General features: G+C 37.8%; 1 protein-coding gene across 1 annotated transcript in view; it reads left to right on the forward strand.

Annotated features, from left to right (window-relative positions):
• prkn (parkin RBR E3 ubiquitin protein ligase) overlaps positions 1–24121 on the forward strand; it is a 157168-nt gene that overhangs the window by 131708 nt on the left and 1339 nt on the right. Inside the window, exons 8-11 of the mRNA XM_039690476.2 lie at positions 7018–7079; positions 9086–9235; positions 20101–20187; positions 20425–20542. Of these exons, the coding sequence (XP_039546410.2) occupies positions 7018–7079; positions 9086–9235; positions 20101–20187; positions 20425–20542 (417 nt within the window). The remainder of the gene's footprint in view (positions 1–7017; positions 7080–9085; positions 9236–20100; positions 20188–20424; positions 20543–24121) is intronic.

Consider the following 24121-nt stretch of genomic DNA (forward strand, 5'->3'; position numbering starts at 1 on the left):
CAGCAGACATTTGATCATAGTTGTGCCTGGCAGATGGCGGATCCTCCAGCATGACAAAATAAAATCAATGGAAGTTTCTTTGTCTCGCTGTGTGACTTTTCCCCTCACTTCAACTTTCATTTGCCATTTCGGGTTTTATTGTGCTGCATGATTCTAAGTTGACCATGTCAAATGAATGGTACTGTCTTAACATCTCCATATGACAGCTTTTCCCAGATGCTACCTCCCAGAGCCGCTTCTTTTCTATACGCTAACTTGCCCTGCAGGACTATCAGACACCTTTTTATTGTGGCATTATGCAATGGCACTTCATGAATCCTCAAGTATAGTTAAGTACAGCCCATTCTCACCCCCAAGGCGTCTCTTAACTGACGCCTTGGGAAGCATTTGGACATGCTTCAATATCTGACGCTTTAGGCGCCCTTTAGCGTCAGTTAAATGACGCCCTAGGATCGCGTGTACCCTACCCCCACCCCACACCTAAACCTAACCGCGTCCTCTAACAGACGCTTTCCTTTAGCGTCAGTTAGATGACGCCGTAGGATCGCGTCATGTAAGTGACGCTAAAGGGCGCCTAAAACGTCAAATATTGAAGCATGGTCAAAGGTGACGCCTTGGGGTGAGAATGCGTTGTTAAGTAAGTTAAAAGCTAATACAGGACATATTAATGTATAAAGTCACGGTTCGGTACCTCAGATTTGACATTTGATAAAAGACATGATGCGCACATGCGTAGCCAATTTCACATGCATAAACATAATTCAGGTGCGCAAATAAAAAATTATGAATTCACAAAAAGCAATTCCCGTGCTGAATAAAAGTATGTATTCATAAAATATGTTTTATAAACTGTGCACAAAAAGTTTTGAATGTTTAAAATTTACGAGTTTATCGTTGAATTTGAATGTGTAAATTATCATTTGTGTGTGGATCGCCTTGGATTTGTGTCTGCGTATTTTTGAGACTTCGAAAAATCGGCATTTTGCGTCATCGGAGTATTTTTTGTCCAGAGGCTAAAGACTAGAGTCAGTAGTAGCGTCTGTCCCGCATGTTCTCAACCCACCCATAGAGGGCGATCTCACTCATAGAATGAACACATAGTGTCGGCCATATTTTTTTTGGAAGTTAAGCTAGCAGGCTCTTGTTCTGTGGAGAAAGCTGAGTAGTAGGGGTTACCATCCTCTTTCTCCCGGACATGTCCGGCCGTCGATGTCCGGGATCAGCTTTTGCTTCTGCAGTCGCCATTCATTGTTTACATGCACAGATTTGTTTCAATCTAACTGAATTCATTCTGATTGGTGAATTTGAATGTAGTGTTTACATGAACACTAAACAAGTGATCGGTTGATGTGCGTTTTAACATTGCTAAGAAAATCCCCGCTCCTCCGTGAGAGATACGAGACCGGTGGTGTCTCACAGGTGTCGCTCATCGGTAATCACGCCACCGGCCTTTCACCCGCGCTCGCCACAGTAAACATAATGAATGGCGACTTTAGAACGCAAAAGCCAAATCCCGCACATTTTGGCCGATCTCGAAACACATTTTTGGGGCAGACTTATCACAGAGACTCACTAGTAGCCTAGACTTGTTGTTTAACTACTGCGCTCGTGGCCTCCTAGGGCAGCTTTCATCCACATCAGCCAAAAATACATTTTCTGGCTTTTCTCAGTCTAGAAAGCTCCAAATTCAAAAATAATTTCACATTTCTTCTACATAAATTACCCATTTTAAATACACATTCATCTTTCCAGAGGTGAAGTATCCCATTAACCAATCAGATTTAAGCTTATCAATCGACCAGTCATAATCGAGTGAGGGCGTGCCTACCTGGATGTTATATCATCACCTTGTTACCCCAGTTCAAGTCATGGCTGAGCTATGTGCAGTTAAATGGTTAATTTCTGTGTTTCCTGAAGTTGAAGAAGTTATTGTAAGATATTCTGTGCCAGTTTCCCAGAAAGTAACGATTTTGTTCTCTTCAACACATGATGGAAACACTGCTTTAATTCGCAAATGTTTTATGCGATATTCCAATTCTGCGCATGAGTTAAATCGATTACTTTTTGATCGATGTAATGCAGCCTTTTTTGAATAAAGGTTTTAAAAATAAAATTGTACTGACACCAAGAAAATGGAAGAGACTCGTTGATAATAACTCCTTGTGTTCCACCTGCATGTGGCCTCTTTATTGTATAGATAATGTGGGTATGGGTTTCAAACTGTGCGAGAGTATTTCTAGCTGATGTGCGCTAACAGCTGTGCCACAGCTCTGACCTTAGGTAACTCCACAGGAGATATGCTAGTCAGACTGGTCCCTTTCCATATGTCTCTCTCTGTGTGTTTGTGTGTCTGTACTGAAAAGTTCACCTCTCGGTATGCTACACTCCTTCATTGCCATGGTAACAACATGTCATCCCTCTGTATCCTTTATCTTTAATTATTTTTAGACAAATGTGAGCCCTTTTTCCCTTTTATAATCCTAATATTTGCTGGCAAACCTGCGAGTCCCCCAGCGGGTCCAGTGTGATTATTGCGCGCGCTCCTATTTGCATGAGAAAAGTGAGCTGCCGTTTGCGCTAGTAGCCCTCGAGGAGGATTCAACCCGGTCTCATCCCAAATCGTCATATAACTGACGTTTTGGGACGTCTTTTGACCATACGTCAATATTCGCCTTTTTAGGGCCCCCTTAAACGTAGGTAGATGAGGTTATGGGATCCTAACTCTACCCCATACCTAAACTTAACCCTAAACCTAACCCGTCACCTAACTGACGTTAAAGGTAAAGCGTCAGTTGTATGACGGCCCGGGATCGCCATCTACCGACGTTTAAGGGGGCCCTAAAAAGGCGGATATTGACGTATGGTCAAAATACGTCCCAAAACGTCAGTTATATGACGATTTGGGATGAGACTGTGTTAGAGGATTAGCAACATGAGCATTCAGTGTGTGCGTTCGAGACTCCAACTCTGCTATAGGTTTCTACTGTGTGACCTTTACAACTTTGTCCATTTTCTTGTTGTGGAAGATCCCATCACATTGGATCCCATCACTTTGGATACACATTAGAATGAAGGTGTAAATGCAATTTACTTACTTATAGGCTGTATCCGAAAGCTGAAAAATGCTGCCTTTAGAGGATGCTTTCCAAGGTGTAGCGGACGTAGACCAGTGAGAGCTGTGTGTGTAAACCTCACTCCCCTGATCTCAAGAGGCGCTTTAGCAACTGACGCTAGAGGCTGCAGTCTTTAGCCTCCTTGTTAGTGCTCCCACCTCATGCAGAGGTCCAATATCGCTTGGAGCAGATTGAGTGGAACCGGTTACATTTGTGCCTTGACCCGGATGAGAGTGAGGTTTAGGGGGTTGATTGTAATGGATGTCGGCCAGTAAGAGCTGTGTGTGTAAACTTCTGATCTCAAGAGGTGCTTTAGCAAACTGACACTAGAGTAGTGTTGTCAAAAGTACCAAGTCGGTAGTGAAATTGTAAAACCGTGAAGCTTTGAGCGCTGTTGAGCAGTGTTGTAGTCGAGACCACCTCACTCGAGTCCGAGTCGACACCGAGACCAGAGAAACCACACGTAAAAGTGGTCTCGAGATAAACATCACTACTTGGCCACAAATAAAAAACTTCCATATTTTCCCTATCTATTTGCACAAAAGCAGATCGTCTGTGATTCCTTCTGGCCGTTTTGATAAGCATGTGTTTTTGGTACTGTTTGCACTCAGATGCTATCAGCCTTTGTATCTGCAGATCACATTTAAAGTTCCTCTCTGCTTAGCTTTACAGTGAAGTCCAAGGATCTGTGTGTGTGTGAGTGAGAGTGCTGTCACATGCAGATTAGAGTAATCATTAGTCTCCGAAGAGATAATTGGTGTGTAGCAAGAATCTCTGGTCCAAAGCAAAGCGTTTCCCTACAAAAGGGACCAGATCATTACACCACGGTTGTTAGAGGAGAGGATTGGACTGCCACTTTGGGGTCAGACGCCTGCCTAAGCTCACACACATTCATCTTCACTCATTTGCCTTCCATAATTATCCTGTGTGGATTTAACAGCGAGTTTTTTTTTCTCCTGCGGGCCAGGAATACGCAGGACCTCTTTGGCTCAGTTCCCCATTAAGGTGCTTCTCCTCTCCTCCTGAGATTAGGTGGCTGGAATGAAAGGCGTCCCCTCTCAGAGCGTGACCCTGGGGTGGGTGTTGGGTGCATCAGTATTGCAAGCGCTGGGCGTCCTGAGGAGCACCGCTCATTAGCGTTTGTGTGCGCCCGCGTATGGGATATGGAGCGTAATGTATGTTAATGCATGCACTTGTCAATTCTTGTTGCATTTTGATGAGGAAAGTCCTGCTGAAATGACCAGCATATACTGTATGTGGTGTTTTTCGGATGATGGCGTGCGAAACAGGCTTCATGTCTTGAAGCGTAATGGTGTGTTCACACCAGTTAGACGCTTGAATCTTCCGCTCGAGTTCACATTTTTCAACTTGCGCGGAAGACGTTTGCGGCAAACGCGTCGCCCAATTCTATTTGCGTCTTTGCATTGACTTTGTATGTAATCTACTCGCGCAAATGATTAAAGGATTAGTTCACTTTGAAAAACTTTTGCTGATAATTTACTCACCCCCATGTCATCCAAGATGTCCATGTCTTTCTTTCCTCAGTCGAAAAGAAATTTAGGTTTTTGATGAAAACATTCCAGGATTTTTCTCCATATAATGGACTTCAATGGGAACCGGATGGTTCAAGGTCCAAACGACAGTTAATAACTGTTTCAGATGCAGCTTCAAATGTCTTTAAATGACACCAGACGATGAATAAGGGTCTTATCATGCGAAACGATCGGTTATTTCAAAACTTATTCCAAAAATGTAACTTTTCTAAGGACAAATGCTAGCCTTGCTATATTCTCTGTGGCGCGTTTGTAACGTCACGTAATACGTAATTACGTTCAAAAGGTCACGGGCGACGTAGCCGGAAGTACAGAGTCAAAATCGTCCGACATCGGTGTTTTTCCTTTTAATTCCTTTTTTTGTATACGGTGTTTGAGCTAGTTTGCACGTTCAACCTACGCGTTCAACTAGTAAACACTGACTCTGTACTTCTGGCTACGTCGCCCGTGACCTTTTGAACGTAATTACGTAATACGTGACATTGCAAACGCGCCTCACAGAATAGAGCAAGGCTAGCATTTGTCCTTAGAAAAGTTACATTTTTGGAATAAGTTTTGAAATAAGCGATCGTTTCGCATGATAAGACCCTTATTCATCGTCTAGTGTCGTTTAAAGACATTTGAAGCTGCATCTGAAACTGTTATTAACTGTCGTTTGTACCTTGAACCATCCGGTTCCCATTGAAGTCCATTATATGGAGAAAAATCCTGGAATGTTTTCATCAAAAACCTAAATTTCTTTTCGACTGAGGAAAGAAAGACATGGACATCTTGGATGACATGGGGGTGAGTAAATTATCAGCAAAAGTTTTTTCAAAAGTGAACTAATCCTTTAAATTCGCGTTCGGTGTGAACACACTATAAGACTTCAAAGTAGCGAGACTAGAAAGCTATAGGTCAACCAGCTTCACCAGCTATATTTTGCTAGTAAATAAGTGGCTAAGATGACTTTTTTTTTTTATTTAAAACAAATTAAAACTTATGTTGGATTCATATTGATAACGTTATGGTTGTAGGAACAAAGGAATACTCGATCACAGAAAAACAACCATGTTAACTGAAAAGAAAGTCAAACTGAAGGCTCAAACAAATTTAGGAGAACAGAAAGTGTGTGGAAACTTATTAACAGGCAGAATAACTATCTAGGAACTGGGAGAAAACAGAGTGAAAACACAACATTTTAATACCATTTTCAACAAAAGTCAAAAAATGTCATGTGGTATTACCATCAATTAAAATGTTTGTACATATTTTACTTTACACCTTGAATACAAATTATTATTTGTAATAATTAGAAATAGATTTTATTTTTACATAGTTAAATAGTTTTTTTTTACAACTATAATTAATAAATAATCCATAAATCATATTAATTTGGGATCATAATGCATTTTGTGAAATAACCTTACCTTGGAAATAAATGTTAAATTCATTAAAAAGCTATTTGAAAAGACTTATTGACCCTGACTTTTTGCAAATTTCATCCTGCTAATGAGGCATTTTTCTTCATTATAATATCACAAAATGGGTTATTTGAGACTAAAAGGGTTATTAGAGACTAAAACTAAAACCATAAAAAAATATTAACTGAAAAAAACTTACACTTATTTTATTTCAACTAGTTGCCAAAGCAACATCTAATTTTCAATAAGTTTAACTTTTTTTAATTGAACTAAAATAAAATAAATAAAAACTAGAAATTTAAAAAACTGATGAATGTCATAAAATTTACAAAAAAATCTCAGTTATACTAAAATAACACTAATCAGGACAGCTGCAACACTCTGACACATTTGCTTTCATGCCCACAATAAATTATCAATGAAAAAAAAAAAAAATATATATATATATATATATATATATACTGTATATATATATTTAGAAATTACAATGTGTTAATTGAGGTGTATTTATGTCATTGTCAATTGCCTTTTTAATGTGTTTTTGAATAGATTTACCTGCTTGACCACTACAAAACCAACACTAACTATATAACTATAGCAGTATGGGATTTCATGCTTGTGTAAAGGTCCATTCATACCAGAAGGAAAAATTTCAAAATGAAAAAATTCGCTCATGATTGAATCACTGTCTTGTCCCTCCAAAGCTGTATGACTTTATTTCTTCTGTGTAACACAAAAGAACATATTCAAAAAACAATTACACAATCAGATGTGTCCCAGTGTTGTTTGAACCCCAAAACTGTTTCCTTTAATGTTCCACAGAAGAAACAGATGTATTTAGGTTTGGAATAACACGAGGGTGAGTAAATGATGATAGATGTTTTTAGTTTTGGGCAAACTACCTACTGTACACATCTGTTTCAGCCTGTGTTCTGTCTCTGTCTCCAGCCGGCTGTCCTGATTCACTCATTAGAGAGGTTCATCATTTCCGAGTCCTGGGAGATGAGCAGGTAGGTTAGGTCTCATGCGCACACACTCACACACACACACACACACACACCTTCTCAGCAACCTTCCCTGTCCTCATGAGAAATCCACGCTCATCCTGATCATCAGATGCTCACATGCGAGAGGCTCTTATTGGCTGTTCGATGTCTCACCGATGTTTATTTAATATAATTTTTAAAAGAAGCATAAACACAACGAGGGGTGTCTGTTTTATCTGTTTTTGTGACTAACGTTTCTTTAGTATAACCACGGAGTATAAAATTCAATATATATTCTCGGTATTGCATTGGACTCTACGATCGGCGGAAGTTATTGAGCATCCTTACACCTTCACCGGAAATACCGCCGTGCATAGAGCCCATTACCTCTGAAGGCCAGTAGTCCTATTTCTATATGAAGTCGAATTTTCTGCGAAATCCATTGGATGTGACGTGCACGCACGCTCCCGACCTCTCTCCTTAATATATACAGTCTGTGCGACGGCACTGCAGCGAACGACATGAGTCTGATAACACCAAAGCACGCTAACCATAGTTCACTAACCATTTTCGTTATCATATTGTACATTCACCGATGTTGGCATTGCTGATTGTGAAAGATACACAAATAGTTAGTGAAATGCCTTATGCTAGATAACACCACAAATGTAACGTTACCATGGTACGAGCATGGAGGATTACCTCAACGTCAAACTGATGAAAGTAGCCTATTACTGTAGCGTTGCAGTGGGAGTTTACATGACTTTCCAGCATGTTTTCTGATGCTTTCTCTGGTGTGTGTAAAGTCTCAGTGTGTACCATGAGTGCGCACTCTTGTGTTCGAGCATGAACGCTCTTCTAATAATTGGTTGCAATCTGAAACATCACCAATAGAGGCAGCTAAAAAATACATATACCCACAACCGGCACATCCGGGAACTTAACTGTCAATTTTGTCCCCGCCCCCTTTTGGGGGAAACAAACTAGACTCCCCATAGACTTCAATACAAAATAACGGCAAAAACCAACGTCCGTACACAGCCGACAGTCGTAAATAACTTAAGAAATCACTTATATAAAACATGTCAAGTAATTATATGTCCACCCTGCCTGCCATAGAGCGTGAAAGATACATTTTTTTTATGCCCGTAATCAACTAGCCCAGGCTACCTGCCATCATCATCATAAATTCATAATATATACATTAAGGTTTTTTACTTTAAAAAAACAAAATAAAATCATTCAGGGGCTTACCTGGTGACTCAATGAGGTACAAATTAATGTCCAGGTAAGACACCTCCGGCCACTGGGTGGGGTTGTTACACCAATTTGACGATGGGAGACTAAAGGGACGTGTTTTTAAATTGGCCAAATTAAGTTTGTGTATGTATCCTTCACGCTCTATGGCAGGCAGGGTGGACATATAATTACTTGACATGTTTTATATAAGTGATTTCTTAAGTTATTTACGCCTATCGGCTGTGTACGGACGTTTTTTTTTTTTTGTGCTGTTATTTTGTATTGAAGTCTATGGGGAGTCTAGTTTGTTTTCCCCCAAAAGCGGACGTGAACCTATTCAGAGACATTCTATGACGCAGCGCCGGTTGTGCGTATAGCACCTTTAAAAATAAATAGTATTTATTTTTAAAAATAATAAAAATAGTAAATTAATATTTGTACTGACTATTATTTAAATGCCAGGTCTTACAGGGTTAACAAATCATTTCAGTAAAATGCTAAATAAATGTGTCTTATGACTAATTTTTATTGAAAGTGTACAATCATCCAGTGTTTGAACTTGTGTTTCTTTAACACATTTGAAGGGATAGTTCAACCTAAAATAAAACTTCTGACATCATTTACTCACCCTCATGTCATTCCAAATTGGTATGACATTAGTTCCTCTGTGGATCATAAAATAACATATTTAGAAAAATATTTTTGTTCTTAAAATGGAAGTCACAGTTGTTTGGTTACTTATGTTATGTCTACGAGATGTGTTTTAGCCTCGGTCCCTCTCTGTTTTCCAGTACGAGCGCTACCTGCGCTACGCAGCCGAGGAGTGTGTTCTTCAGATGGGGGGAGTTCTGTGTCCCGCTCCCGGATGTGGGGCCGGGCTGCTTCCTGCGGATGATGGAAGGAGAGTCAGCTGTGAGTCAGGGAATGGACTCGGCTGTGGGGTAAGATCACTTCACTGGCCTCACAGCAACTGTAGGAGCCATTTATACCTTAACCTTTGGGGATAGGTTAATATTGCAATTACTTACTCTAGCCACTTGGTGGGAGTGTTGAACTGGGTGTGACGTCACTGGGAATTAAGTATATTTACAGCCAGGTGTGGTAATTAGTTAGGTATGGTGTGGATGGTGAGGAACACACGGTTCTTACCGTAGCCGTGAGCACCCAATTTACCAACAGCACGACAGCACTTTAATATTTAGCACTGGGTGAAGTACCATTTTAATGTAAATTATTACCTTTCATACTTTTATAATAAACGGGAACACCACCCAAAGAGAGCAAATGTTTGGACTCTGAAATTTCTGCTACGCGTTGAGAACACCATGCCATCTATGCCGAGGCCTATAGGATAGCCTCAACAGCAACTATTACTGTAATTTGCTATTACTGTAATTCAGAGCTATTACTGTAATTCAGAGACAACTGTCAGAATGAGCGGATGAACGCCAGCTCCTTTTATAGCCGTGTCCGGAGGAGTGGCACATGCAAATTCCACTCGCTCATTTTCATTGGCCGTTTCTCAAATCATCAGAAGTGATCGTGGCTCCTAAGAACGACCCCTAGGGCCAGATTTGGGGTGACGTGCGGCCGCTAACCGCACGTCACCGTTTACATCAGGATATTGCAATTCCATGTATACAGGAGAAACTCTCTCTGCTCACGCGTGTAAACGCGTTATTCAGAAACGCGAATAGTGAACCCGATCATAACCCGAAAATTGGCTGCATGTAAACGTAGCCAATGTTAAAAACTTGATTTTCACTACATGGAGTCTTTAAAGAATGCTTTATGCCAAAAGCTTCTTCTATATAAGAGAAGTGTCTTTAATGATTGCACAATACTTTCATGTATAACAGATTATTTCATTTGTTTAAGAGCTGTTCAGTTCATAAAATGTAATTTAAAAAAATAATTAAAACTTAATCTATCAAATGATCCCATGACGGGAACCCCTGAGGGTCTGTATGTGAACCCTTTAGACATGATTCACAGCAGCGCCATCTTTGATTTCTACACTGTAAAATCCAATTAGTACACCTTACTTGAAAAAAGCATGCAAACCGATTGCACTCAAAAAATTGAGTAAAGTGAAATAGGAATTATCTGTAGTCCTTAAGTGCATGCCTAGTAGTGTACACTTACAAGAGAGTTCCAGTAACTTCAAATCATTTCTATACTATACTTGACCTTTTACTTTCCAGTATCTGTGAACCGAGGAAGTGTACTCCCAGAGTGCATTGCGGCATGAATAATTTAATTGCTTTATTTTACTATTTTTGGCTTTATTACAATTTTATTTGCTATCGTTATTGGGGTTATACTGAAAAGAGACAGCAAATAAAATTGTAATGTCTAATTAATTAAATGAGTTTTTTAAAATGTTCCCACTGTTGTGGTTTGCATGCTGAATGTTGAAGTCTGTGTGTGACTCAACCAAAATTGCAAGATATTGTCACAAATATAAAGGGATTATATCAACCCAATTAAAGATTTAATAAAATGTTAAAAGATCATTATTATACATGAAATATATTTATGTTATATATAATTTATTAATTAATTTAAGTATGTGTGTTTGTGTATATATATATATATATATATAAATTACTTCACTTCCTTTGAAATCAAATAATTATGATTTCAAGTTGCATCACTGCAAACAATTAGAAGAGAACCATAATATAAATTAAGTTCCAAGTGCCCAACCAAAGGGAACATCAATCACAATAATGGTGAGAAAGGGAAATCAACAAGTCAACTAAAGAATGTTGATGTTCTCCCAAAAATATTTAGGTGTATTGACAATAACACTCAAGATGACTGGAAAATGAGCGAATGCAAATTGAAAATGGTACTCAAACCAGTCAAGTAAAGTTTACAAGGTTTTTCTGAGTAACGAAAGCACACATGCAAACAGTACAGATTACTAAGAAATGTTAAGTAAGTTCAACTAATTATTGCACTTTAAGTAAAGTTAACATAAAATTCTTAGTAAGAACAATGTTAGATTTTACAGCATGCGAGTCTGTGAGGGACAGACATACATCTCTTCAGTGGCCTGTGCTGTTATTGAATGTGTTTTTTGATTGTTCTGCTGATTAAACACTGCAAAAAAAAAGATCTTTTTAAAGAAATGTCAGTGGACTAAATAAACTCCATACAAAATGATAAGGGATCTAGAAGCTTTATACAGCGAATGACAGCGCAAACACAGTAAGTCTGTCCCTCACGGCCTCACTTTCATACGTCATGGCGCTGCTCTGAATAAGGTCTATACAGAAGTGTGTTGTGTTGCCCGTAATTATATAGTTATCTCTCAAACATTACAGTTTAATGCGATACAGACATAACAGTCAGCCTGAAATGACAACGCTTGCATTCTTAGACACCTTTGAGCGAGTATATCCCGTGTTTAGGATGCCATTCCTGTGTTTTTTCATCCCTGCCCTCTATCGCTTGCGTACTCCACTCGTCCAATCACGGCACCATTAAGATGTAATTATCACACAATTTGCATGATGTTTTCTAATTAGCCAGTCGATTAAAGATTAGGGTGCAGTTCAGCTGCCATTAACACTGACTGATTACATGTTTGCTAACAAAAACATCATCATTCCAGTGGGAGGAATCCCAGTATCTGCGCTTCTCTGTCGAAGGTGCGACTGGTGACCTGCGTCACAGAGCCATGCCTCAGACCTTTCATGGGCTTTAGAGAGCATTAGACCAGGCTACATTTGCTTGAGGATTATTATTAATAGTGTGTATGTTTCGGTGTTCATTCAAATAAGTGTTGAACACCAATAAAACATGTTTTTAAGACACAAACTTGGTATAGAGAGCCTAAGTCCCGCCCCTCCGCTTCCGGCTTATGGGACCTTATTTCAGAAAAAATATGAATGGTAGTCAATGGCGAGAGACAACTTATCTTTTTATTCCGTCTGAACTGTGCCCTGAATTACACATATGATGTTTGTCAATTTAAAAGATAATTCTGAAAGTCAAAAACGTCACCGTTTGTCATAAAACAGAAGAGTAACATTTAGTTTCATGTGAAAATCGCTCTATGAACTACATCTCCCGGGAAGCGAAACAACGAGCGAGATCCGCTGCTCGTGTGTGTGCGGTCTGGTACAAAACACTCAGGCATGACGGCGTAACGTTACGATTATAACGTAAGACTATAGAAACAATGACAGACATTAGCCTCAGTAAAGTTAGCTTCATTCATTGAGAGAAAATGTGCGCCTTTGGGGTTTGTAGTCTTTGTAATTACGTATTTTCACAGTCTTATACCTCAACGGTTTGACATCAAACTGCGACTTTCTTTACTTTGAATTGTATGTTTTAAACTGACAAACATCATATGTGTAATTCAGGGCACAATTCAAACAAGATTAAAATATTTGTTGTCTCTCGCCATTGACTACCATTCAATATTTTCCCGAAATAAGGTCCCATGGTGGTCGACCGGAAGGGGAGGGACTTAGGCTCTCTATAGCAGGGTTGCAAATCAATGAATCTAGTGGTGGGTAAACAGTATTTTCTAAAGTTGAAACACTTTCGCATTTTAGACTTTCAAAACTTTAAAAAATAAAATGTTATGTTATGTTATGACTTCAATGTTCATCCAAACAAAAAAAAATGTAGTGTAGATTGCTAGAAAAGCATACTAAACATGGTTTTACAACACAATCTTGGCAATAGAATAGAGTGCTGCAGTGATGTATTTTGATTTTTTTGGTCAGCCCGTGAGTTAGCATCACCCTTGTTCCCTTCACAAAAAAACAATATGATTTTTCCACTGGCTTTTGGATTATTGCAGGAAATAAACTCTGTGATCAGCAAAATTCCAAAACTCATTCAAAAAACAATTGACTTTTGGACGGTGGAACAGGAAGTGCTAAGAGAACTTGTTTCTGAGTTTTGGCAAGAAACATAGATCATTTCAGCAGCACAACATTGTAAAAAAATAAATAAATAATAAAATAAAACAAAACATCCTGGAATGGGCAAACAGTAGTTTCTAAAGTTGAAGCTCCTTCTGACTGATACGTTTTTGCAAAACAACAAATTGAACTTCATTTTATTAAGACTTTTAAAAATAAAATAAGAAACCAAAATAAAGAAAATTGCACTTTGACTTTATGTATAAAACTCTGGTGAAGTTTTAGCTTTTGTTATAGAGCTGTAGATCGAGATATATTGGCCTGAGAATCAAAGTCATTTTGACCCGAAATTCTCCTTTTCCCCCCCTTTTTTTGTATTTAAAAATGTAGTGTTCATGGGAGTGATCCTACCCTATCTCAAGACCAATTCGTACGAATTCGTACGAGTGATTAAAAAGTGGCTAATTCGTACAACCTCACTCGTACGAATTCATACGATTTGTCTAAACCTACTTGATGGTTAGGTTTAGGGGCGGGGTCAGGGGTAGGTCATTCGTATGAATTCATACGAATTGGCCAATTCGTAAAATATGTACGATTTAGCAAAATCGTACTAATTTGTACGAGTGAGGTCGTATGAATTGTTACGAATTAGCCACCTCGTAAAATTCGTACGAATTCCCGTGACATCGGGTTGGAGTGATCAAATACCTTAGGATTTTGTCACACTTAAACCACAAATACACACACACACAAAAATACAAAAAATTCTAAAAAATTCAAGGAGTTTATTTGGTTGTAATGAAAATAGTATCATGACATGTTCGTTCTTCAAAATCTCACCCCAAAAAAAGCATTAAAACTTTACAAAAATGAAATATTAGCTTTTCTGAACAACAACAACAACAACAAAAAAGTATAATTTTAGGGCTTCGGGTCATTTTGACCCAGGATGCGAGGGAAGTATGAGGATTACTTCGATATTTTATGTTTAGTTTTTCGTCCAAACAAATAAAAGAATAGTTCTGATCGCTGCAAAAACACACAAAGCAGGGGTCTTTAAACACAATTTTGGTAACAGAATAACAAAACTAAAACAGTGTCAGGGTTAGTTGCAGCCAGAAGAGCAGTGAGGTAGGACCTGTACGCAGCCGTCACTTTAATTGAATAAAATACATACTGGAACGCAGGAGATTCACAACCAACTAAACAGACGAGAACGGAAAACTAACATCAACAAGGCTATAAATGCACAGAGAAACCAAATAGCTAAACAAGGAGCAGGCGGATCAACTCAATGAAGCAATGAGTAACCATAGCAACTAACAAAAGCATGCTAAGAAACGATGGAAACTGAACAGAAACACTGTACAATGATTTACAATCTAAGGCTGCATCCGAAATCGCGTACTATGTGAGTAGGTGTTTTATTTAAATAAGAACGTACTTCGCGACCGTAAAAAAAAGTAGTTCTATATAGTATAAATACAGGTAGTATGAATGAGTCCGGACGTACTACATGCGCCATGTTGTTGTCACAAGAGTGCTATAATTTAAAGAGCCCATTCCAGTGACTGCACCAACTTCGCGCTGTTTTTAGCTCTGCTTTCTGTCTTCATCTGCGTTTTTACGTCGTCCGAGCCGACAATCAAGAGGAGGCGTCGGTCAGCTGCTCGCAGATCACGCCCTTTGCGGAATTTCTCAAATAACGTTTATTTACCTAATAAATTTTACCTCATAAAACACACACACAACCCCTATGAACAATGACAGATGTTGATTTTTTGGCAAGGAAAAAGACATTTATTTGCTTGTGATATTACCATCGATAAAAAAACATGAATGAATCAATAGAGATACGCATGTGTGTCTGTGTTTTTCGTTAACGTTAAAACCGCATCTCCAGTTTCTGCCATTTTTAAATATAACAACTCCTCTCCCGTGGCATCATGGGATAGTAAAGTGTCCATCTTACGCGGACTTCAGAATCTCGCCGAAGTAGTACTTTTCGCCTACTGTTTTTCCAATTCTATGATTTCGGACATACTACTCTGCTCGCGTACTGTTTTTCGCATACTACTGTATATATTCGATTTCTGAACGAACGGAAACCAAACTGAACGTTACAGGCAACGTTTTCTGATATATTTTCATTTTTTTTTCAATTTCACGTGAAAATATCTTTATATTTTAATATTAATATTTTTGTGAGCGAGATCACATTGGCTAATGGTTACGTACAGGTGTAGCTTTAGCTGTGATTTAGTAAATAAGGTTGGAGAGCTTTTCCTTTGTCTTCTAACCACACCAACTTCTACAGTGTGTGTGTGTGAGAGCGAGCGAGTGTGTGTCCGGTTTCTGCTGTGGTCAGAGCTGCGTCTGTGAGCTGCAGATAAAGGCTTTATTGGAGGTGGCGTTAATGAACCGTTGGCACCAGCACACTCACACACATATACCAACGATGGCACGTAAAAACACAGACACGTTTTTACACGCTCTGGACCTGAGGGACACCTCGCAACCTACCTGTCCTACTTCCCTTACAGGAAAATCAATATATCCCCTCTCTATCTCTTCTCTTCCGTTTTATTCGGCCTTCCTTTCTTTTGTTTGGGGGTTTAGGTGCCCTGTTTCAGCAGTGTGTGTTGAAAACTAGAGTTGATCTCGAGTTTTTTAGTGTGTGTGAATTCAGCAGGGTTTGCTGTTGTGGTTTGTGTGTACAGTAAGTGTGTCAGCTCTCAGCTTCATGAGCATCAAGATGAGTTCGCCAGTCTCTAGTGATGGAGAAAGATCGGCTGCTCGCAGCTTTAATTCAAATTGTTATTTTCCTTCACAGTAGAAATAGGTCAATTTAACTGTATTGTGAGATAGTATTATGTGTGTGTGTGTGTGTGTGTGTGTGTGTGTGTGTGTGTGTGTGTGTGTGTGTGTGTGTGTGTGTGTGTGCACATGCATGGATGTGTTTGTTTTTATCAGTAATTTTAAATTAGAATGTTATTGATGTCTGTTGAATGTTTTTTAGTCATTTAATGTTTAAAATAATTGTAAAACAATTACAAAGTTTTTTAAACCTTTTTTTTTCTGGCATACAAAAAAGTAAATACACATAATAATTATGTGATCTGAAGTGGAAAAATAATGGACTGAAAAAAAGTTGGTTTACTTCCTATTGGTTACAATGTACATATTCAGTTTTTTGACTAATTTATTTTATTTTATTTAAAAAGTGTTATTATAGATACTGTTATAGTTTTTTGGATATATTTTGAAGGAGATTTTGTTTGGTTTTTATTTTATTAGTATTAATGATTATTTATGTTGATTATTTATGCCGTGTTTTATCATGTTTATATTTTTTTATTCGTTTTTATTTCATTTCTCTTTTTTTTTTCATCAAAGTTAAACAACATGAATATGAGAAATGTTGCCTTGGCAATTCAGTTATAATAATAACCATACGGTTCAAATCACAGTGCATCACCTTTCGTTTGCGCCTTAGATTTAAGTTAAACACTTAGATTTAATGATTTAAGATTTAAGAAAGATTTCATTTTCACTCATCTTTTCAAAGTGTTTTAAAGTTTCAAGCGTAGGAATTGTCAGATAGTTGAAGTCTGTTGTTAAAATGGTGTGTTTATGGATGGTTGCAGACAGAGTGAGAAACTGTTCTTTACAATCTGTCTGTTCTCTCAGTGTGTGTGTGTGTGTGGCTCTGCTCTGAGCGCTGGGGACAGTGAGCCTGGTGTCAGAAAGATGCTATTGCACTGAAGCCATACATTTGGGTCAGGACTGTGTGTGTGTGTGTGTGAGATAGAGAGAGAGAGATCAGTCTGGCAGGTGATCAGAGAAGTCTCTCTCTCTAAGAGCTCTTTCACCGTTTCACTCTGACGTTCTTATTTAACACACATCAGGCTGCCACTGTCAGATCCTGTCTAAGTCTACACACACACACACACATGTCTGGTTTACTATCTTTGTGAGGACTGTCCTTAGACGTAATGGTTTTTATACTGTACAAACTGTATATTTTATCCTCTTACACTAACCCTATCCCTAAACCTGCCCATCACAGGAAACATTCTGCATTTTTACATTAAAAAATAATAATTCTGTATGATTTTATAAGCGTGTTTACCCTCAATTTAGGTCCCCACAGTGACACGAGTTCCCTTGAGTCTGTGTGCATTCAGGTTTAAGTCCCCACCGGGATAGAAAAACATGAACACACACACACACACAGTGCAAACAGAGTTGACTGCTTTTAGAAACGCTGGAGCCCAGATCAAAGCGTCCCACAATGCTTTGTTCGTGTGCAGTGTGTATAAGTGACAAAGTTTAGAAAAAACTTTAAAAAAAAATATTTTATTCAGACACGTTAAATAGAGTTTAAGGAATTATATTTCCAATAAATGCCGTTCTTTTGAACTTCCTGTTAATCAAGGAATCCTGGAAAACACACAGTTTACACAAAAATATGAAGCAGCACGACTATTTAAACAATTATAATAATCAAAACTATCACTTGAGCTGCAAATCATCATATTAGAGTGAATTCTGAAGGGTCATGTGACACTGAAGACTGGAGTAATCATGCTGAAAATTCAGCTTTGGTCACAGGAATAAATTATACATTTAAATAGAAAAGTATGTGCAATTGTTGTTAGTGTTTTTTTGTTTACTGATTTAAAAAAATAAAAAGATAAATCCTAAGATTTATTATTAAATTGTATAAATTCACGATTATGTTCAATATATATATATATATATATATGAAGAGTTCAGATGCAAAAGCCTCTAAGTGCCATTTGAAATTTTCTTCTAAAATGACCATTTTTATCAAGCTTGTATATTTAAGTTCAGTAATTTCACTTAAATTGTCATTTAAGTGAAATTACTGAACTTACAAGTTTGACAAAAATGGGCATTTTAGAATAAAATTTCAAATGGCACTTAGAGGCTTTTGCATCTGAACTCTTCATATATAGGCTATATATATATATATATATATATATATATATATATATATATATATATTAGAATTACTGTAATCTCTATCCGGTTAATGATGAATGATTGGAAAAGTCATGAACAATAATTAGTCAGAAGGTTTAGGATCCCAGAATTAGCCTAGCTCAGATATTTAATGAACAAAAGGAAGTGCTATGATCATCTTCATGACTGGCAGATGTTCTGCATCCGCTGAGGATTCTGGGAGTTATTGAACACCTGTTGAAATGCGTATTAGCGCCGATAACTGACTTGACAATTCAAATATCCCATTCCTCGAAAAGTAAAGAAACCGACACACTTTGTCCAGGACTGCAAAGTGGCATTAATTTCACACTAAGAAGGGTTTCACACTGTTCCACATCAAACGCACGGTATCACACACACTCACTCCGGAGAAATGAGTGGGTAATAAACATGAAGGGTGTTCGCGTCTGAGCGGGAACAAATGATAGCCGGGGTGGGGGAAAAAAAGAGTGGAAAGAAAGTGGCTGTCGAAAGAACTCTGTTTTCTCATCATTACTGGAGAGAGGGAAAACAAAGAAGTGTCTCTAGACCTTGAGAGGAGGATCTGCAATCATAATGCATGTTCCCGACTTCACAGTCTGATCTCTGGAGAAACGCGAGCTTCAGGAGAGGAAGAGGAGGGCATGGAGAAACACTGCCCTCTTGTGGCCTTCCGATGCGGCATCAATATGCATTTGTGCTCGTTGCGTCATATTTTAAACATAATGATAATTCAAACACACCGAGGACAAAGTGTCTGCAAGTATTGGGCTATTAAACCCGTGATTAATTACATCTAGTCTAGTCTGCTGTTAACTAAAACCATTTAAAGATATTTGCTAATTGTGATAAAATATAGCTAATATAAACATTTTAAGGCGGAAACTATAAAGATTGCCTTGGCTGCTGCACTGTAAAAAAAAAATATTGATGGTTTAACTTAAAAAAAAAAAAGTAAGTAACCTGGTTGCCTTAAAATTTTAAGTTCATTGAACTGGAAAAAGTGAGTTAATACAATGAAGGAGATTAATTTAACCATCAGAAACTCAAAATTATATGTTATCTGAACTAAATAAATTATTTAAGTTCATTTGACAAAAGAAAAAATGTTGTGATTACTACACTGTAAAAAATATTGTTGGTTTAACTTAAAAAGTAAGTAACCTGGGTTGTCTTAAAATTTTAAGTTGATTGAACTGGAAAAAGTGAGTGAATACAATGAAGAAACTCAAAATAATAAGTAATCTCAACTAAATAAATTATTATAAAGTTGATTTGACAAAAGAAAATATGTTGTGATAACAAATCTTGAAAATATTTTTACAGTGTGACTGAAAAAAATTTAATGTAGTAAAAATGACTAAAACAAATAAAGAATATTTTTTAAACTAATAAAAATGACAAAAGCAATAGCATTCCTCATTTAATATTACCTAAATTACCTGAACTTAAAAAAATATAGCCTATATATATATATACTGTATATATATAAAGATTAAAGCTATTTCAAATTATGAACACACACTATAATATATTGTGTGTATATTAAAATACTAACACGGCTTTTAGTTGTCTCTGCACATTATTCAGGAATAGTTTACATTATTTTACCATTGTAAAAATATATGTTGGTTATGTTTCCAGTTAACCAAAAGCAGCAAATCAGCATATTATAATGATTTCTGAAGGATAGTGTGACACTGAAGACTGGAGTAATAATGCTAAAAATTCAGACTGATCACATTCAAAATACATTCAGATAGAAAACAGTTACACACATATACTATCCCACAATGCAGTTAAACTGACCTATTTCTATTGTAAAGGAAAATAACAATTTTAATACTAATAATTGCTGATCAATATGAGAGCTGTGGCATAACATGATTTTCTGTTTGTGTCAGTTGGTGTTTTGCAGGGACTGTAAGGACGAGTATCACGAGGGCTCCTGCACACACACCCAGGCCACAGCAACAGGACGTGCCCTACAGGTGAGAACCACACACTTTTATTATCACTTCTTCATCACATATGCATGAGCACAGTTCAATTTATGTTGGCCAGATATCATCCGTCATCTCTCTTTTGGGTTGAGCAGCCTGAGATTATAGTCTTAAGAGTCTCAGTGCAGGACAATGCCTGCAGGCCGTCCACAAATCACCTGATTCATGAAAGCACCATAGAAGAGTCTAAGACTCTGCCGTGCTGTGTGTGTGTGTGTGTTTCAGGGTTATATTGTAGACGAAGAAGCGGCTCGTCGTGCCCGGTGGGATCAGGCCTCACAGAACACTATAGCCCAAATCACTCACCCCTGTCCCAAATGCCAAGTTCCTGTGGAAAAGAACGGTATGGATGGGGCCTTTTCCCTTTCTCGAAGTCTCTCAGGGGCGGTTCAGAATACAGTAGGCCCTACCGTACTGCTCTTACTATTACTATTACTCACTACTTACAGTGCTGGGTAGTCACCACATATGTAATCTGGATTACGTAGTTAAAAATTAAAAATGGATTATAATCAGATCATTATATGTCACCTAAAATGTGTAATGTAATAGACTGTTTCTAATAATTTCTGTCATGTAATTTGTAATCAGTATCAGACTACACTTTATATGTAATCCTCGCTAATGCAATAGCGTCATATTTCATTTCTGACAGGAATGAATACGAGCTGTGAGGGATCGAAGTGCAGTGTGTTCATTGGTTCGGACTGTTGTTTAACAGCTAATCTTTCCGTAAACAAAAACTCCATGAAATGTTCTGACTTGTGAGTCGTGAAAATGATGTGATCTAGGACCGTTATACAGTGCACGCTATTGGAAGAGACTGTACTTCTATCCCCCATTATTGATAAAAACAAGCATTTCCATTTTACATATGGAAGGGGCTTTTTTGTTTTGAAAATTTGTTCCATACAGAATCAAACAATAATTTGTGAACCACCTGCAGTCCTGCTACGGACACCTCTTAAAGAGCCCTAAGCTAAATTATTATCCACAGTGTGCAGTGTACAGAGCACTCACTGCATTAAAGGGATAGTTCACTTTGAAATGAATTTTTGATATGTTTTAGCTTAACTCAAGGCCATCCATCCTTAGTAGGGCTGGGTATCGATTCACATTTTAATTTCGATTCGATTTCGATTCACAAGCTCTCAGTTCGATTCGATTTCGATTCTCGATTCGATTTCGATTCTCGATTCAATTTTCGATTTCGATTCCTGATTTGATTCTCGATTCGACTATAATGAAGATGTAACATAAATCCTATATTTATAAAAAAGAACAGTGGACATAAGTTTACTAGTGGTTAATTAATACAAGGAAATTAAGAGCCATAAACCTGTATATAAAACTCTTTTTATTTACTAAATGCATACAAAGAATAAACAGGATTTTGATGCAATATACAAAAAAAGTCAGAACAGTCGCACAGCTTGATCAAACAGTATCATGTTATTTTATGTTTAAGATAGATATAGATAAATAAATATATAAATATTTAGACATTTTTTTTACATTGATCTTACCTAAATGGTAATGTAATTTTTGTTTATTTTTGTTTTAAGAGTTTATGTATGGAAGCTTGATTTCAATCTTTGAATTAAATTGAAAAAAGTAGCACAAATAAATACAATAGAATAAAGACAAAAATTAAGAGACATTTTGGGGATGTCAGAAATACTACAGAAACTGACTAAAGTAATCCAATGTAAACGCTGCCTTCACACTGGCAGTTGAAATCAGCTCCGTAATACGCAATACGTTCCCAACGGACGTCGTACTACACAGTGAAAAGCGTCGGACGCGGGTAGAACAAAAATGGCGGAGAGATTAAAGTTTGATTCTGTCAGTTCTGTATGATCTCTCTGATTAGGGTTATGCTGCGTGAGGAAAGTTGCCCAGGACGTTGACATGTCAGGTCGGCTAAAAAATGTGATATAGTGGTCAATCAATGTCTACCTTCAATTTAATTGTATTAACTGCCCTTATAAACGTTAGAAAGTCATGAAAATAAAAAATGGCATCACAACTTATCGTTATAAAATCAATATTTATTTTATTAAAAGTTAATAATTCAGGTTTGTTTATCAGTACCATAGCAACGATCAACTTCCGCTGGAATTGTCGGATAGGAACCGTCCGTAGCTTTTCGCAGGAGTTCAAATTTTTGAACGCATGCGGATGACCAACGGACACGATTTTCTTCGCACCGCACTCGGTCGGACCCGTTTCGGACCCATTCGCATGCGGTCTGCGAATCTCCATAGGAAATGAATGACTTCCGGTCGTTTCGCAGCCGCATCGGAGCTGATTTCAACTGCCAGTGTGAAGGCAGCGAAAGACAAAAATTAAGAGACATTTTGGGGTAGTTTTTTGGGTATGTCAGAAATGCTACAGAAACTGACTAAAGTAATCCAATGTAAAATAACACTGGATAGACTTATTAGTCCAAACTGAATTAAATACAAAGGCTATTAATTCTGATTGCTTACAATTAATACTATATTCTGTTGTTATGACAACAGAATTAATGACTGACACGAATGGCTGCATTCACTTTAAGAACTAGTGCGCGAATCCATACTGTTTCATTAACTTTCTGTTACACGCGTTTAATGCTAATTTAAGACATTAAAGACTGTCTTTACGAGGTTACTCACCAAGACCAGAGTTTTGACATAATGTCGCGTGTTTTAACTGTTAAAGTGATATAATCCAGGGATAAAACTTTTGTTTCTGGCGAGCTGTTTGTGAGGCAGATTTAGGCTGTAACGTTACTGTGCACGCAGTGAAAGACATCTCTGAGAGTGCGCGAGCACGGGATGGTTTAACATTGCTTGTAAAACTTAAAAAGACGTGAAAATGATAAACGTTAGTTACGATCATAAGTTACGATGCAATGCTGGCCCAAATGTTAAGTGAATATTCTGTCATGTCCCGACTCCTAAACGCGTGTGTGTATCGACAGCTGCAGTGCTTGGCGCTTGCCTAGTGCAGAGAGACGAGAAGACGCCGCACCGCGTCCGCGAGCCCTTTATATGGAAAAAATCGATTCGTGGTCGTTGAGAATCGATTTTGAATCGAACACATTTTAAAAAACGATTAATCGAAAAATCGATTTTTTTGCCCAGCCCTAATCCTTAGTAGTTTCAATTTTGATATTTTTAGGTCAAACCGTTCTTGTCTGTCAGTCATATAATGGAGGTCACCACCTCAAAGAGCATGCACAGAGAAGTCCAGATTAAACATGATTTAATGACTCGTAAATGTAAGTACACATTGATGACCTAAGACACGAAACGAGCGGTTTGTGTGAGACAACGAACAGTTTTATATCGTTTTTACCTTGTGTAACCACATTTATTTATTTTAGAAATAAATAATGGACAAATGTAGTCTTTGGATGCCTCAGATGTAAAGTTATTCCCTGTTAAATTGAAGCCAAAATGAATGGGAGTCAATGACATGCTAATAGCTGGTGAAGTTCTGCTACAACTTCAACTTCCGACTGATCGATCACCCCGTTGTTTGGAATCACCAATGGCCACAGACAATTTGAGGAAGTGGGTGGGGCGTAGGGGAAGTGACGTATGCCGTAAAGCAGTTCTTTTTGTGCTCCGGTTACTACCCGAAACCTGAAGTTGCATAGTGCAAGTAACAACGATACAGACCGCATCAGGCTATGGCAGACGTGTCATTTAACCTGTTGTAAGTCTATGTGCCATCACAAGGGTCTTGGAAATGTATTATGAAGGTTGAAAAAGTACATAGTGTTACTTTAAAATACTGTATCTTACAATGGTGTTTTTAATACTCACCAGACACTTTATAAGGTACACCTTTATTAGGTCCGTGTTGGACCCACTCTTGCCTTAATTCTTCATGGCATTGATTCAGAAGGTGCTGCAAACATTCCTCAGAG

This window comes from Pimephales promelas, chromosome 11 (genome assembly GCF_988280905.1).
Source record: "Pimephales promelas chromosome 11, fPimPro1.hap1.1, whole genome shotgun sequence".
Classification (NCBI taxonomy): domain Eukaryota; kingdom Metazoa; phylum Chordata; class Actinopteri; order Cypriniformes; family Leuciscidae; genus Pimephales; species Pimephales promelas.